Here is a 13,989-nt window from a genome sequence, read left to right as displayed (position 1 = left end):
GCCCTCACAAGGCCAGGTGTGCCAGGACGAGGACACAGCCGTGTCGCCGCGGCAGCAGCAGGCGCCATTCTGCCGCAACTCCCGGCACTGCCCCGCAGGTACACCGACGACACGGAGAGGTCGCTGCGACAGCAGCTCGGCCTGGTCCTCGGAAAGAAATGTTAACAAGCCCACCTCCAGTCCCGTTCCCACTCTCCCCATCTCTTACAGAAGTTACTGTGAGCGAGCAAATGCAGACTCACCAACCCTTAGCAAATAACTGATTGAGATTTTATTAAAACATTTTTTTAAAAACACTGTCACCAGAACTCTCCTTACATTCAATTCCTAATTTTTTTCCAAATTTTCTTTATCTCTTTACTCTCTATTTTTCCTTTCTTTTTACAATCTCTTCCCCTTTCTTATTTAAATACTATTCTTAGACCCAAAACACTTTAATATTGAAGCATTTACTCCCTTTAGTCTCAGGCGCCACAACTGATAGCATCATGACGGTCAAAATATTTGCACACAGAAGGCATGTGGAAAGAAAAGAAGTCCTTTTGTGCATAAAGCAGTCTTGCCAAAGGAAAGCTCTAAGCGTCTAAGCTCTGTAGGTGCAGAGCCTAACAAAAGAACCTGAGAAAATGTGAGACAAAGTCTCTTACCCCTTCCAGCAGCAAAGAGGTAGGATGCAGCACTGCTTTTCACATAGACTGGGAGTGGCAAATCCTCATCAACTCCTTTTGTTGGCAGCCCTGTATGCAAAGCACTGGGGTGTTCTCATGGCTGCTACCAGCAGAAGAACAAATCATCAATAAAAATTAGATTAGTTGGATACACTGGTTAGGCTATACCTGGCTTGCAGAACTGAAGCCTAACACCCGTGCTAACCAATTAATGTAGCATGCATTCCTTACATTGAAAAACCCAGATTTTTGATGCAGCTAAGTGAATCAGTACCGATTTTTTAAAAAAGTATCCCCATAATCCCTAAACTAGGCAGGTTCATCTTTAAAAAGGAGGAATCTAAATTAAACATGGCAAAGGTACATTGTATCAAAAAGACATTTTTATGCTTCTATTCAGCTCTTTGCCCTGTAGTGTAAGGACCATTTGTGCGTGAAAAATCCTGTTGATCCTCTTCATCCAAATCCAAAATGTCTGGGACATCATCTGACTCTGAAGACAGGTCTGTAATAGTGAAATCTGGAACCTGTGTAGGAATGAAATTTCAATCAATTCAAAAGTAAAACTAAACAAATTTGTCCAGTACTCCTTCACTGAAAACAGGACTCAAAGGTGCTCAGCACATCTAGAAATCAGACCAAACATCCTGATTACAGAGTGAAATATGCTCATGCACAAAGGAAACAGGAACCATTAAGACAAATCAAATACTACACAAGACGGGAATCAGTTGCTTAGAAGGTCGGATTTTATAGTAGAGATGGAAAAAAGCTGAATGTAGTGGACTGAGTTTAGTGAAACTGGTGACAGGAAAATTATGAAAGGTTTTTGAACTAATTTTGCCTTTCTTCTTTTCATTGAATCGATGGACTATACAAAGTAACCTGCCTTGTGGAGATTGATACGGATTGCTGCGTTGCTCTGCCTGCCTACTGCATCAGACCTTTTCTGACAAAACAAATACCTGGAACTGCAATCTCACTTTGGCCTCTGTTTTAACTGCATGTTTCTGTACTGCTAAGCAGCACGGGGTTTCAGGAATTGCCAGAAAGACATCAGGATACATGGATATTAGAGACTTCTAAAAATGTTGGCTAAGACACTTAGAAGCTTAAGTCCCAACCCTTAAGTCCCCTTAGTAGGACTTAGATTACTTAGGCACTTCTGAAAAATGGGATAAAATTAAGCAATTTACTCATAAGGTTTTTGCCCCAAGTGAAAAATACTCACATCTGTAATATGGTTTATGGTTAGTTTTAATGTTGGTGACATGACATACTTGAAGCCAGACACAGTATCAGCAAATAACTACTGCTGCATTTTGACTGACTGAAGAGGCACTTTAATGCATTCCCTAACTGCAAAACACCTTATTATTTACTTTAATAAAAGACAGCAAGCAAGAAAAATCTGTGCTTTGCCTGCTATGACGACAGGTCAGAAGGGCAGACAATATATCAAATAAAGGGACTGCTGCTTCAGCTACCAGGTTGTACACAACACAGACACACTGCACTTTAATTTACTGGTCTTACAGAGTAGGTTGTCATTGGACACCAGGGATCTTTGAAATACTAATTATTTACTAAAACTGATCTTTAGAAGAACTTAAGCAGCATGTGACTAACCAGGCACTGCTGTGAATACCATGAAATGCATGTACCACTTTGAGAATGTAAATTTGATCAAAATAAGATGAGTAATTTTTGTTTCCCAAAAGATTAAAAGGCACTAGGAATGCAGGAAACACATCTTTCTACCAGCAAGAATTATCTTGCATCTTTCTGCTTATGGTAGTTTTCCTGAAATTCTCACTGCTGTACTTAGAGAAAGCAACAGGTTTCCCCATTATCAGCACATTATATTGCATTTCATACTGCAGTACAAATGTAGGTATCCTAAAAAGACTAAGTAGTCCATATAGTTTTTAAGAATGTGCCCAAATGGATAGTTTTTTGTGTTTTCACTGACCAGGATACAGTCATGTTCAGTAAGAATTTTCTCTATCATACATTTAAGAGGTTTTTATTACTTACATCCATTTTGTTCTTAGTGACAACAGAGTAATTGCTCAAATTTAAGTTTCTGCTTTCTTCATCTCCTTAATGCATGCAGTAGAAGAACCTGACTCCTTTAATGTAAGATTTCGATAGCCATGAGAGAATTTCAAATTGAAGTGCATCTCAGCATGAGTAAAATAAACTGGATGTCAATATGACTCACCTCAGTTTTGACCATGCTACATTCTATTAGAATATATCTGCACAAGTCTAACTAAAATAATGCAAAGCCCTTGCTGTTATGGGATTGCTTATGTAAAAGACCTTTGCTTCCACTCCACTTTTCACAGTTGACTTACTGCTTTCTTTCAACTTCCTATCAATTCTTGCAATAAAAGAGTAAGACCAGATAACTCTTCTTCATGCAATTTCTCTGTATGATTCAGTAAATCATTTACAAAGATATAATACTTGCAAAATCCCTACATAGAACAGTGCAAAAAATACTTTGGCATTTTGTTGTCTTCATTTACAAATGTTGATGTCAATACTAACAACTTCAATCTGGTTTTTTTTTTGCTAAGTTTTTAGAACTGAGCCACTCGCATTTTGACATAGTGTTGCCATTTTGTGAGCTTTCAGAACAAGCACTTACTTTTAGTCATCAGAGACTGTATTATCCAAAAGAACAAAAATTGCTGTGAATTTGCAATAAATGAAAGTAAATTCATTTAACAAAATATTGTGCATAACACCTCCAGCAAACTGCTGCATTTAAGACTCGCTGATCATGCAAATTACTAACCAAGCATGCTTAAAAATAAGTTTGGCTCTGTTTCATCTTTTTGAGGGCTTAAAAAAGCCTTTGGTGGTAGTTACTGCTTTTTTTAAATAATGAGAAATAATTAATCAATTGTTCCCAAATCCTTTCACCCACTTTACTAGCTATAAAATATTACCTTAAGTTGAATTCTGGAAAAGATTATTGCAAAAATATTAGAAGAATAGGAGACATTTCCAAACCTTTACACTTTTCTTTAGATTGAGGTAAACTAACTGCAACTCCAAGCCTTATACAAATCTTGTAATTTGGCTTTGATCAATGCTATAAATGTTTGCAAAACTTGTATACCATATGGAGCTATTTACAAATGCTTATATTGAAAGCTTTTCTAAAAAACAATTATCAGCAATGACAGAATAAGTTCTCTGTTAAATCCACCTGAGAAGAGGAAATGTCAACTAGCATGAACAATTTTGAGTGATCTCTAAAAGAGAAAAAGTAATTTTGTGAATTCTAAATAAACACTAAAAACCTTAAAAGAGATAATGATCTCATTATCAGGTTAGTAGTCTAACCTTTACCATCCCAGGTTTTGTGACACTAGAAGCCTTTGACATTCTACCATTAAACCTAGCTTATCTGCCTTGTTAAAAATAGTTGAATCTACTTCCTATCATTTTCAACACATCTGGTCTTACCTTTTTTAAAAGGTTCCAGAGAAACCTCACAGTTTTCTAGCCCAAGCTGTACCCTCAAACATGATTTTGGACTAAGAGGAAGCAAGCTTCTGTGCAGTGTAACTGAGCTGTTTAATATATACAGTTAAAGAGAAACAGGTAAGACAGCAGTATCTCAGCTTTCCCTTCTTTATTTGTGAGGAAGCACCTCAGCTTCCTCACTTCAAAAACAGCAGCAGAAAGACAAGACTGTGGAAGGCATCATTCTTGCCTTCCGTGTATGTGTTAACAGTCCCTCTCTCTAGCTGCACTAGAGAAAATTCCCAAGTTCCGTCTGTAGAGCTGCAGATAGACTGGAGTGTGGAATATGCTATGCTAAATTACCTGCAATAAGATACCCATGCAATTACAGTTGCAAATCAGTTTAAACATTCAATCTCTCCTTATTAGCAGAGTCTAATAATAATCAGAGAACTTTATTATAGTTAAAAAAAAATCAGGAACATACAAATTTGTATTATTCAGCCATCTCTTCCACTAGGAAAGTGTTGCTAATTCTGATGGGGGGTGGGAGGGTTGTGTATGTGTGGATAAAAACTTAAAAACATTTGGGGGGTGGGCAGCATCCAACAAAACAAGCACCTATCACAACAGTATGACACAAGAGGCCAACCATTAGGTAAGCATTTAACCAGGTCTTGCCCTCTTTGCAGCCACCAGTTATAGGTCAGCTGCCATGAAGAAAAGCCACCCAGCAGTGCATGGTAAGGAAGAAGTGCTTTGGAAGTCTGGGCTGGTAGCAAGTTTTCCTTGCTCTCCACTTCATCTGCTTGCTGAGATTTAGTAAAGCTGGAGAGCCATGCAAGAATACAAACCAGTAACAGAAGACAGAACAAACACAATGTACTGCTCCTGCACTAATGCTAGATGATGCTATTTATCAGTCCTTATAAGACATTGAAAAGTTTGAGTATCTTATTTGATTGATCACCTCAGGATGAAGTCCTACAGCAACTAGACTTTAAAATATGCATAGAAGAATGCAAACTCCCTTCTTTGAACAGCACACTGCTCCCACCACTAATTAGTTCCATTCAGTTCCTGAGAATATCTACAATAGTGGATGCACTCTACAAGTGTTATTGCAAGTGGAGATAAAAAGGTTATTTCCCCTGGATCTATGCAATAGTAAAGTAAACTTAAAAATAAATTAATTCCTGAAAGCACTATGTCTCCAGAAGTCTTAACTCAGGCTCTAGCTGGAAAGGAGTCTCATCATCTCATGTTAATTTCATGTTAAGCACTGTCCTTACATAAGGTGACTATTAAAAGCTGTAAGTTACAGAATCTTTACCTGCAATCCTGTTTTGCTACAGTTTCATTTCATACTGTGCTTAAAACAGTCTTCCTCACACTTCTAGGCCAACCCCGATCTAATAGCTAATCCTCACATCAAAAGGCTGCACATGTAATTTGCTTTAGTGCCTACATCAAGCCAGGTGGAAGTATTTCTCCATGTAGCAATGTGTGACTATGTGGTAAGTTTTCTTTGAACTGCGTTTTTGCCTCAGTATTTGGTAACTTCTTTGAAAGTGGTGGCTGGCATTGCTACACAAGATGATTGCAATCAAAAGTTGTATAGGGCATCAGGAAAAAGGATACAACTCACCTGGACAGCCCTAACCCAAGAAAGCTTATTTCTTAGTAACTAATTATTTTCCAGTGGAGGTGTTCACAGGATTTACTGAGAACAATTCCACTGAAGTAGTTGAGTGTTAACATACATTTGTCATTCAAGTTCAAGAGGACAACAAAGTTAAGTTAAAACTTAACGACGATGCACCTGAGTAGTGAACACTGTTTATAGGGAGTCAGATTAAGCAGGTAGATGGCCATGTCAAACACATACAACACCTAGTGTGATAGGACAAGAGAGTTCTCTTGTCCATATCCATGTCTTTTCAATATTAGAACATCCAGCAGCTCACAGCTTAAGTCATCTTTAAAGGTGACAACAGCAAGGATCAGCAAAAGCAGCAGTAAAGCTGAGACTCAATGGACTGATACACAGAAATTCAAAAGGAAGGAAATGCTGCAGCAGTATCTTATATATGCATCAATACACAGACAAACATTTTCAATGCACATCTACATCATTTGCATGTCAAACTTGCTTTCTGCTGGATCCACTTTGACAGAGTCACAGAAAAGCAAGTTAGATTGTTTTAAAACAAAGGAGACAGGCTTTGGCTACTAAAGCATTTATTGCAAGCATACAAAAATGAGTTACAAAACGATGGCTACAAAAACACGCACACACCAGCAGGCACCTAGGTACAAACAGCATGAATCTTGCCTTTATACTGCATATTAAAAAATGTGTTGATTATTATTTGGTCAATCACTGAAGAGTGTTCATGGAGCATCTAGATGATGCTCTTAGTTATATGGTTTAATTTTTAGGTAGACCTGCAAGGAGCAGGAGTCAAACTTGATGATGCTTATGGGTCCATTCCAGCTTGAGATATTCTATGATTCTGTGTTATACAGTAATTCAATTTGTATAGTTAATGGTAACACTGTCACAGCATTTAACTCCAGCTGACTCATTCAAAAACCCCACTTTCAGCTTTGGCATTCTGCACTTACAGAACTTTTGTCAGGAATGATGTAGCAATAGAATCTGAGATACTCAGATGCATATTTATCAAATGTGTGATCTGCAGCAAACACAGCATTTAAGTGTACATAGCTAGACTGTAGAACTGTTAAATGCATTTCACAGTATGTAAGGCTTTTATATCATTCTAGTAGAGATTAAGCAACAAATCAAAGGCTTTCAGCTATCATGGGTTTCATTTAGACTAATGGTATTAATACCACTGAAGCACAATGACGTGCTTGACAGACTAACAGGGCATCTTGACAACTGTCAGCTGCCCATACTTAGGCACTTGAGTCTAGTTTGAATTTTTAAGAGTAGCTTAACTACACAGGACAATACAGCTCATGTGTAAGTGTCCTGGCCTGTAGATTCCCCTATTCCTGTATTTACGAATTGTTCACCAAAAAATGGTGAAAATGGATTTTTTTGACACCTACACTTAGTAAGGCCACCCATTTGATCAGTCAGCAGAGTACATGCATGCTATGCAGTTTGTTCAGTAGTGTGTTCAGGCTGTTTGTCTTTCTGGCTGGAACTTTCCTCCCCTTCACCTTTGCTTTCAGCATGCTGAATGCCAGGCAGTTGTGGGTAAAAGGGACCTACCAGCCAGTTGAGCGGTGTGTTGTTAACAAGATAATCCATCACATCATCCAGAGACTCCTTCATTTTCTTCAGCTGTCCTTTGCTAACTGCAATAAAGCTGTCTGATAATTCTTGGAAAGAAGATGCTGACCAAAAGCTCTGGTAGACATCACCTGCCATTGACCCAACACTGTAAACCTGATCCTGTACATTCTGTGGCAGCCCCTGTAGGCTTGAGACCAGTGTGAGGCAGGTGGTCTGAAGCTGCTGAGTGAGGCTCCGTGCAATAGCTAGAGTTCTTGACTCAATGTGCTAGAAAGAACAAGCACAACAGCATATTAGTGTCTTTTTATGACTGTAGCAGTTTTATGTTATTCAAGATACATAAAGAAACAAAGTAAAGGGGATGTAGGTGAAATAAGGCAATAGCAGAAAATAAATCAGGTTTTAAGTCTGAAGCAAAGATATTTCTTCAACACTCAAGTACTCCGTGAAAAGAAACTGATAACTTCTACCCAGCAACAGTCAAGCAGATTCTTGTTTCAACTCTAGATAACAAGTCACAGCAGGTAAGCACACTCTAATCAATGAACTATCCTTGAAAGCTACGTGTATGACTCAGTAAGTCTGTCCCTAAGACTGCTGACAAATCATTATTTCTGGTCTGGACACATCACAAACATGGTTTCTAGCTAATCTACATACAGATATCCAAACATGGGTTAATATGCTAAATAGGATGAGCATTCTCAAGAGAGGAGAGTGAACCCAGAGTGTTTGCAGCAAGTAGGCTCGTTTAAAGAGTTTGGGTCCCCTAGTTCTCAGAAGTCAGCTGTCCTTAATTTCAGCATCCAGCCTCTCTGTTGCACATTTGAGGACCATTAGTTTGCCATTACCTTGATGGGATAAAATACATTTATTTCCGATATACATTTACATCTATTTACCTCAGCACTACGCAGATCATCACCATCATTTTGGCCTGTATTTTTCTTCCATTCTACCCAGGAGTGATAAAGCTTTTCCTGAGCACCAAGAAGTTTCTTATTGGCACTATTCACGTTCTTTCTGGCATACTCAATCTGAAATACAGCCAAATAAGGAAGTAGAGCCAAGAGTCCAAACAGTTCCTTTAGGGCTTCTCTACCTTAAGTGTTTTGTAACCTCCTTTTCAAATACTTCAGAAATTCAGTAGAAACAACTTTGGGGAGTGTAAGGGTGTGTTTAGTCTCAAAGAATTGAAAACTGAAAGCAGTTTTAAGATATTGTGTAGTGTTCCCCACTATAGTTCCAACTATTTCCCCATCCCTTGCTGGCATCCTACAGGAGGAATTGAAAGTGTATAGAAGGCCATGACTATGTGCAGTTTGTCATGTACATAAAGGTATTTTCTAGGATAAGACTACTGAAGTACCAGAAATACTCAGACATAGAAGCAGAAAGACAGCAAGTCCCAGACAGTAAGAACTTGAAATTTTACTAATAAAAAGTATTTAAAGGACTGACGTGTTTCTAAAACTGCATGACACTTTCTTCACTGAATGAAGTATGTGTCAAAACCAGCACTACGAAACAGGAATAAATTCGAACATGTCACTTCTGGTTCTGTAGTGCTTGCAGTAACAAGCAATTGCTCATTATTTCACAGCTTAGCCTGATTTAGAACTCTCCTGAATGGTGAAAAAAATAGCTTAATGGCAAATTCTTTGTATTTAATGTAATAATGTATTCAAGGGTTTAGTCAGACAGCAATCCGTTTTCCTGTGACTCTTCTGGCTGTTTTCTTCACTCTAAACCAAGGCCAACATATGGTTTTTACATATCAAGTGAAAGTTTACCAGACTAACGGTGGAGTGGAGCTGAGAGATTGTCTCCTGGCTTCTCTGTTTAGCATCTCTAACTTTGTTTAAGGCTTGTTGGTAGGCACGTGTGCGGACCTTTGAAGACAGGGATCCTAGTCTAACGTAGTAGCTTGGCTTTTGGACTCCAACTTCAAAGCCTTCAACGTTTGCAGCTTCTTTCTCTAGGTATGTAGAAAGGAAGCAAATTGATCACTGAAGGAAAACATAAGAGGTCTGAGACAATTTTATCTGCCTAGTAACAGACAAATACAGGGCTTGTTGAGTAGTCATTTAGCACCACGATTAGGCTGAAAGAAATCCTTACTTTCATTCTGCTTCCTTGTGAAGATGCTGCTATTACAATCAGCAAGGCAAAAGACAGTTTGGGAAGCATGTGCACCCTTCCCCACTATGAGTAAGCAAAAACTAGATTATTGCTTGCTTCTCTCCAATATAAGCATTCTAACAAAATCAAACCTTCAAGTGGTCTTACCTAGTTCTACTTCTGTAAGTGGAAGATACTGGTCTACAAGGGTCTCTGATTTTGTGAGAGCACTGTCCACACTGCTGCTCACCATTTGCACCACACGACTTCCCAGGACAGTGTTAATGCTGCCATTGACAACTGACTTGGTCATTTCTACGCTGTCTTGCACTGCTTCTTTAGTCTTGCCCACAACTCCAGTGATCGTGTGAGCAACAGTTTCCTTGGCACCAGTCACAGTGGTTGTTACAGCTTCTCTGGCTCCAACAACTACATCCTTGGCATTGGCAACAACCTGCCATAGGACACACAAGGATTTACTAAAAGTATTAACTAGTGAGAGCTACATAATCCAGGAAATAATAAATATATGCTAAATCTTGTACAAATACTGGATATCTAGGAGAAAATTTGCCCTAAAAAATTTGTACAAGAGAAAAAAAAAAAAACATGACCATCACATAGCTTTTGAAGTTTTCAAAAAACTTCAGTGAATGTAATCCAGGCATTTAATGCAAGAAAGAGACAAAGACTCAAGTTTTAAAAGACACCCACCGTGAACTGCACCCATAGAGAAATGTTGTCAAGTGGTGGGCAATTTAAAATAATTTAAAAAAAAAAACAACTTAATGCTCTCCCAAAGGCAACAAACAGCTCTACAGATAAATCTTTGACTTCCTCATTGCTTCCAAGCTCTGCTTCAGGCACAGCTTTTTGAAAAGTTTCTCCCTTGTGTTTTAGTGATAATAGAAAAGAAGGATTTATGGTTCTTCTGCTTAGCATACATAAATGGAAAAAACTTACCTTGTCAGTGGGTTGATTCAGTATAGGCAGTCTCTCTTCAATTTTGTCTAGACCTATACAAGCATAGTTGTTGGCAACTACAACTATAAAAGAAATTACAAGAGTTGATTTTAATTATTTTTCTCCTAGTAAAACAACTCACACTGAAAATTTCTCTTGAAAAAGAACTCATGCAACACCCTTGAAGCAGTTTCTTCCTCTTCTCAGTGAGATTTGAGTCAGCAAAGCCAAATAAAAAGGTAGATTTACAGTGCCAGAAAAAAAAAATCCTCACTTGCAGGCAAAGAAAATTCATTTGATAGTTTACAAGCAACTGGCAGAAGAAGCTCAAACACCTGTCTCTCTGCCATTCTATGAAACCAGGCTTCTGGTTACAACAGCCTTGTGACACAGCTTCCAAATTTAACCGATTCTTAGTGTAAGAAAGCACAACAGTAGCATCTGAAACCAGGTGAAAGGTGAGGAAGGTGTTGAGCAAGAGACTGCGTAATCATCTAACGTATAAAAGTCATCCATCAAAATAGTATTATGAAAGCTGGAATGTGCTTTCACTCTGGATTATTACCTTTTAAGTCTTACCAATGTGCAATCAGTTACACAACAAGTCAGGCAACAGGTTCAGTCAGGTATGCGAAACAGCATTCAAGACCAGCATGACCATGTTAAACCCTAAGTGCATCTGGATATAAAAAGCAATCAGTTGAACTAAAATTATCAACAGCTTCATCTTTGCCTTACTTTGTGGTTCCAGTTTCTGAATGATAGGCATAGCACTTGTCATGGCTACTGAAGTAATCGTCTTCACTCCTTTCTCTGCTATCTCACATACTGACTTCAGATAAGGATAGTTATCCTTTGTGGTGATGTAAGCTGTGGACACCATATCATAGGTGGAGCTCACCAAAGGAAGGTTGGCAACCCTTGATACAATGTTCTGTTTTAAAAGAGAAAGGTGTTAGTTGACTCCTATTTTATGATCTAGACAAAGAAATTATGGGACTAACTCAGACATACCTGCTGTGGATCAATTGCTGCCAATGCCATTTTTTCAGGTCTTGAACCTTATACAGCCTGTGAAAGAAGCATATTTGAGTTATGGCATCATATCTGCTTCATCAACCAACAACCTTCTTGTGATCCACCCCATTTACTGGGATCAGTATGTGCATCATGCATACAGGAATTATTCTATTGTAACAATTCACAAATCCAAAACTCGGTTTAGGTAATGCAAATACAGTATATGCACGAGACATACTTTAAGGTACAGCAGTTCATTGATGAATAACCAGGTGGTGGAGTCATTTTTCTAGAAGAACTAAGACAGACTTATCTGTTGAGCCAGGACAAACAAAAGCCAGCCTGCAAGTCACTGAAAATCTAGTTTAGAATGTTCAAGTCAGACAAAGAACCCGCCACCAATAGCTTTAATCAGCTTAGATTCTAGGGAGCCCACCTAAGGCTCACTCTGTTCTGCTTGCTAAGGAGTTAGCATTCCTGTGACACAGAGAGCATCGGATTTCCCTACTGCAGAAAATAAATCTCCTTTATGCTAATTCAGACTAAATTATTACACATTCCCCACTGAAACAAATTGCAAACATTGGTCATTCAACAAGTCTACAGTACTCAACATGCATTCCAACATGTATTCCCATGGAGAAAATAATAACAGCTGTCCCCACAAGAACCCTTTGGAGGGGTAGGGTATTGCAGTACCTACAAAAGGAGAACACGTTAAAGCACACCGTCATCCTATGTACACATGCAGGCTGAACTAAATCTGCAAAAAGCACCTTTTCCATTAATGATTTCACATAATGCTGCAGTTCCAGAAGAATCTGCATGAATGAAGGCAACAAAAAGGTAAACTAGGAGTCCATCCTCAAAAGGATTGTGGTTTACAAGGTTTGCCAGGTTTGGTTTGCTACATTTGTCAAAGAGCCAACAGCAGTTTTCTGTCTCATATGTATGACAGAAAAAAAAGGAACACGCTAATATTCCATCTGACATAAAATAAAACTCCCCCATTACATAACGGGCAACAAGGACAAAAGGATCCTGTTAACATTTTGTAGGCATATTTGCACATATTAACATAATTTATGTGCAACAAAGTAATGCCGGCAATGAGATTAACCACTGTATGTGGAACACAAAAGAAAGACAAGTAACAGACAATGGTTACAGCGGTAACAAAGAAGTTCTCATTTAATTTAACAAGATTTTAAATACCTGCAGGAACGTGCTGTTTTTCACACAGCATTACAAGTCAGATCACTTGAAGTACAACTGTATTTCACCATGAACTGCAAAGCATGCTACAGAACAGAAGACGCTAACAGCACAGAATCTGGCCTCCAAAGGAAGAATGGCCGTTACTTTAAGGATTATTCAGTATTTGTAGTGTGTCTCATAAGATCAATCCACACAGGGTATGCATTTGAATTATAGTCAATAGATCAGTCCAGTTAGCCTGTGAAGTTATTCCTTCCTGTGAAGTGCTCCTAAAGACAAGGAAGATAACTAGAATCTTGCACGGTTTCAGAGACCCCCTGAATAGGCTCAGCCCTAGCAAAAGTTGGATCCATCCTCTGGAGCAGGTGAGTGAGACGCCTGGAACCCATGGCCAAGCATACTTTAGAGACAGCAAGAGTTTCTGGAGAGGAAAGCACACAGGCTACATCACAAACTTCTACTCGCCCCCTCCCTATGGAAAGAAGTGCAAGAAAGCAGCGCGACGAGCCATGCACAACAGTCGCGGATCCTGCTCTGGCTCGCCACGGTACCCGAGGCAGGAAAGAGCACCACTTTCCCAAGTGCCTCCACGGGCCGCTTCCGGGATGAGGCATTCTAACGCCGCTCCCGGGGGCGGACGAGGTTCTCGGGACTTTCTGGTCCCGGGAGAACCTCGGCCAGCGCACCGAAGCACGCCGGCCCGCGGGCCCCGCGGGGCAAAGGCAGCGGGGGCGGCCCGGCGGTCAGCGCCGCACACGGGGCCGCACCCCCGGCCGCTCCACTCCACCATATTGCGGAGTCAGCCCCGCGGGGCAGGCCGGCGCCCAGCGCTGCCGCGGCCGCCACGACCCGCGCCGGAGCACCGGGCCGCCCGTACTCACCCGGAAGGAGGAGCCGGAGCCGCCGCCGACGGGTGCACGGGCAGGGTCTCGGGCACGGGCACCGCCGCCGCTGAGTAAGGAGCGCCGGCCTCGCCCCGCTATTTATGGGGCGTCACCGCCGCCGCGCGTCACGGGCGGCGCGGGGCGGGGCCGGGCGCGTAGTGACCGCACAGGCGGTCAGCGGGAGGGCGCTGCCCTGTCCGGGGCCGTCGTACTGACCGGAGCTCGTGTGCGACCGCTCCTGCAGAAGGCCGCTTCACTGAAGCACAGAATATGCTGAGTTGGAAGGGACCCACTGGGATCATCGAGTCCAGCTCCTGGCTCTGTGCAGGGCAGCCCCAAGAGTCACACCGTGTGCCTGAAA

General features: G+C 40.5%; 1 protein-coding gene across 1 annotated transcript; it reads right to left on the bottom strand.

The window, feature by feature from the left end:
• Positions 1-397: 397 nt before the first annotated feature.
• Positions 398-13,764, bottom strand: PLIN2 (perilipin 2). Its single transcript, XM_068175689.1, has 9 exons — positions 13,626-13,764; positions 11,521-11,577; positions 11,245-11,440; positions 10,507-10,589; positions 9,716-9,997; positions 9,216-9,404; positions 8,325-8,459; positions 7,399-7,689; positions 398-1,195 (listed from the first exon to the last, which is right to left on the bottom strand). Exons 2-9 carry the CDS (start codon positions 11,548-11,550, stop codon positions 1,061-1,063), a joined length of 1,341 nt encoding a protein of 446 aa, XP_068031790.1. The 5' UTR covers positions 11,551-11,577; positions 13,626-13,764; the 3' UTR covers positions 398-1,060.
• Positions 13,765-13,989: the final 225 nt, after the last annotated feature.

This window comes from Anomalospiza imberbis, chromosome Z (genome assembly GCF_031753505.1).
Source record: "Anomalospiza imberbis isolate Cuckoo-Finch-1a 21T00152 chromosome Z, ASM3175350v1, whole genome shotgun sequence".
NCBI lineage: Eukaryota > Metazoa > Chordata > Aves > Passeriformes > Viduidae > Anomalospiza > Anomalospiza imberbis.
This window is presented reverse-complemented; position numbering and strand designations above follow the sequence as displayed.

Bases quoted from the DNA above. Each gene is read 5' to 3' on its own strand.
- PLIN2 (XM_068175689.1), bottom strand. From the start codon at position 11,550: ATGGCATTGGCAGCAATTGATCCACAGCAG. The intron at 10,590-11,244 runs GTAAGGCAAAGA...TTTCTTTTATAG, and splicing joins TCAGAAACTGGAACCACAAA to TTGTAGTTGCCAACAACTAT. The intron at 7,690-8,324 runs GTAAATAGATGT...TGTTCTTTCTAG, and splicing joins ATGATCTGCGTAGTGCTGAG to CACATTGAGTCAAGAACTCT.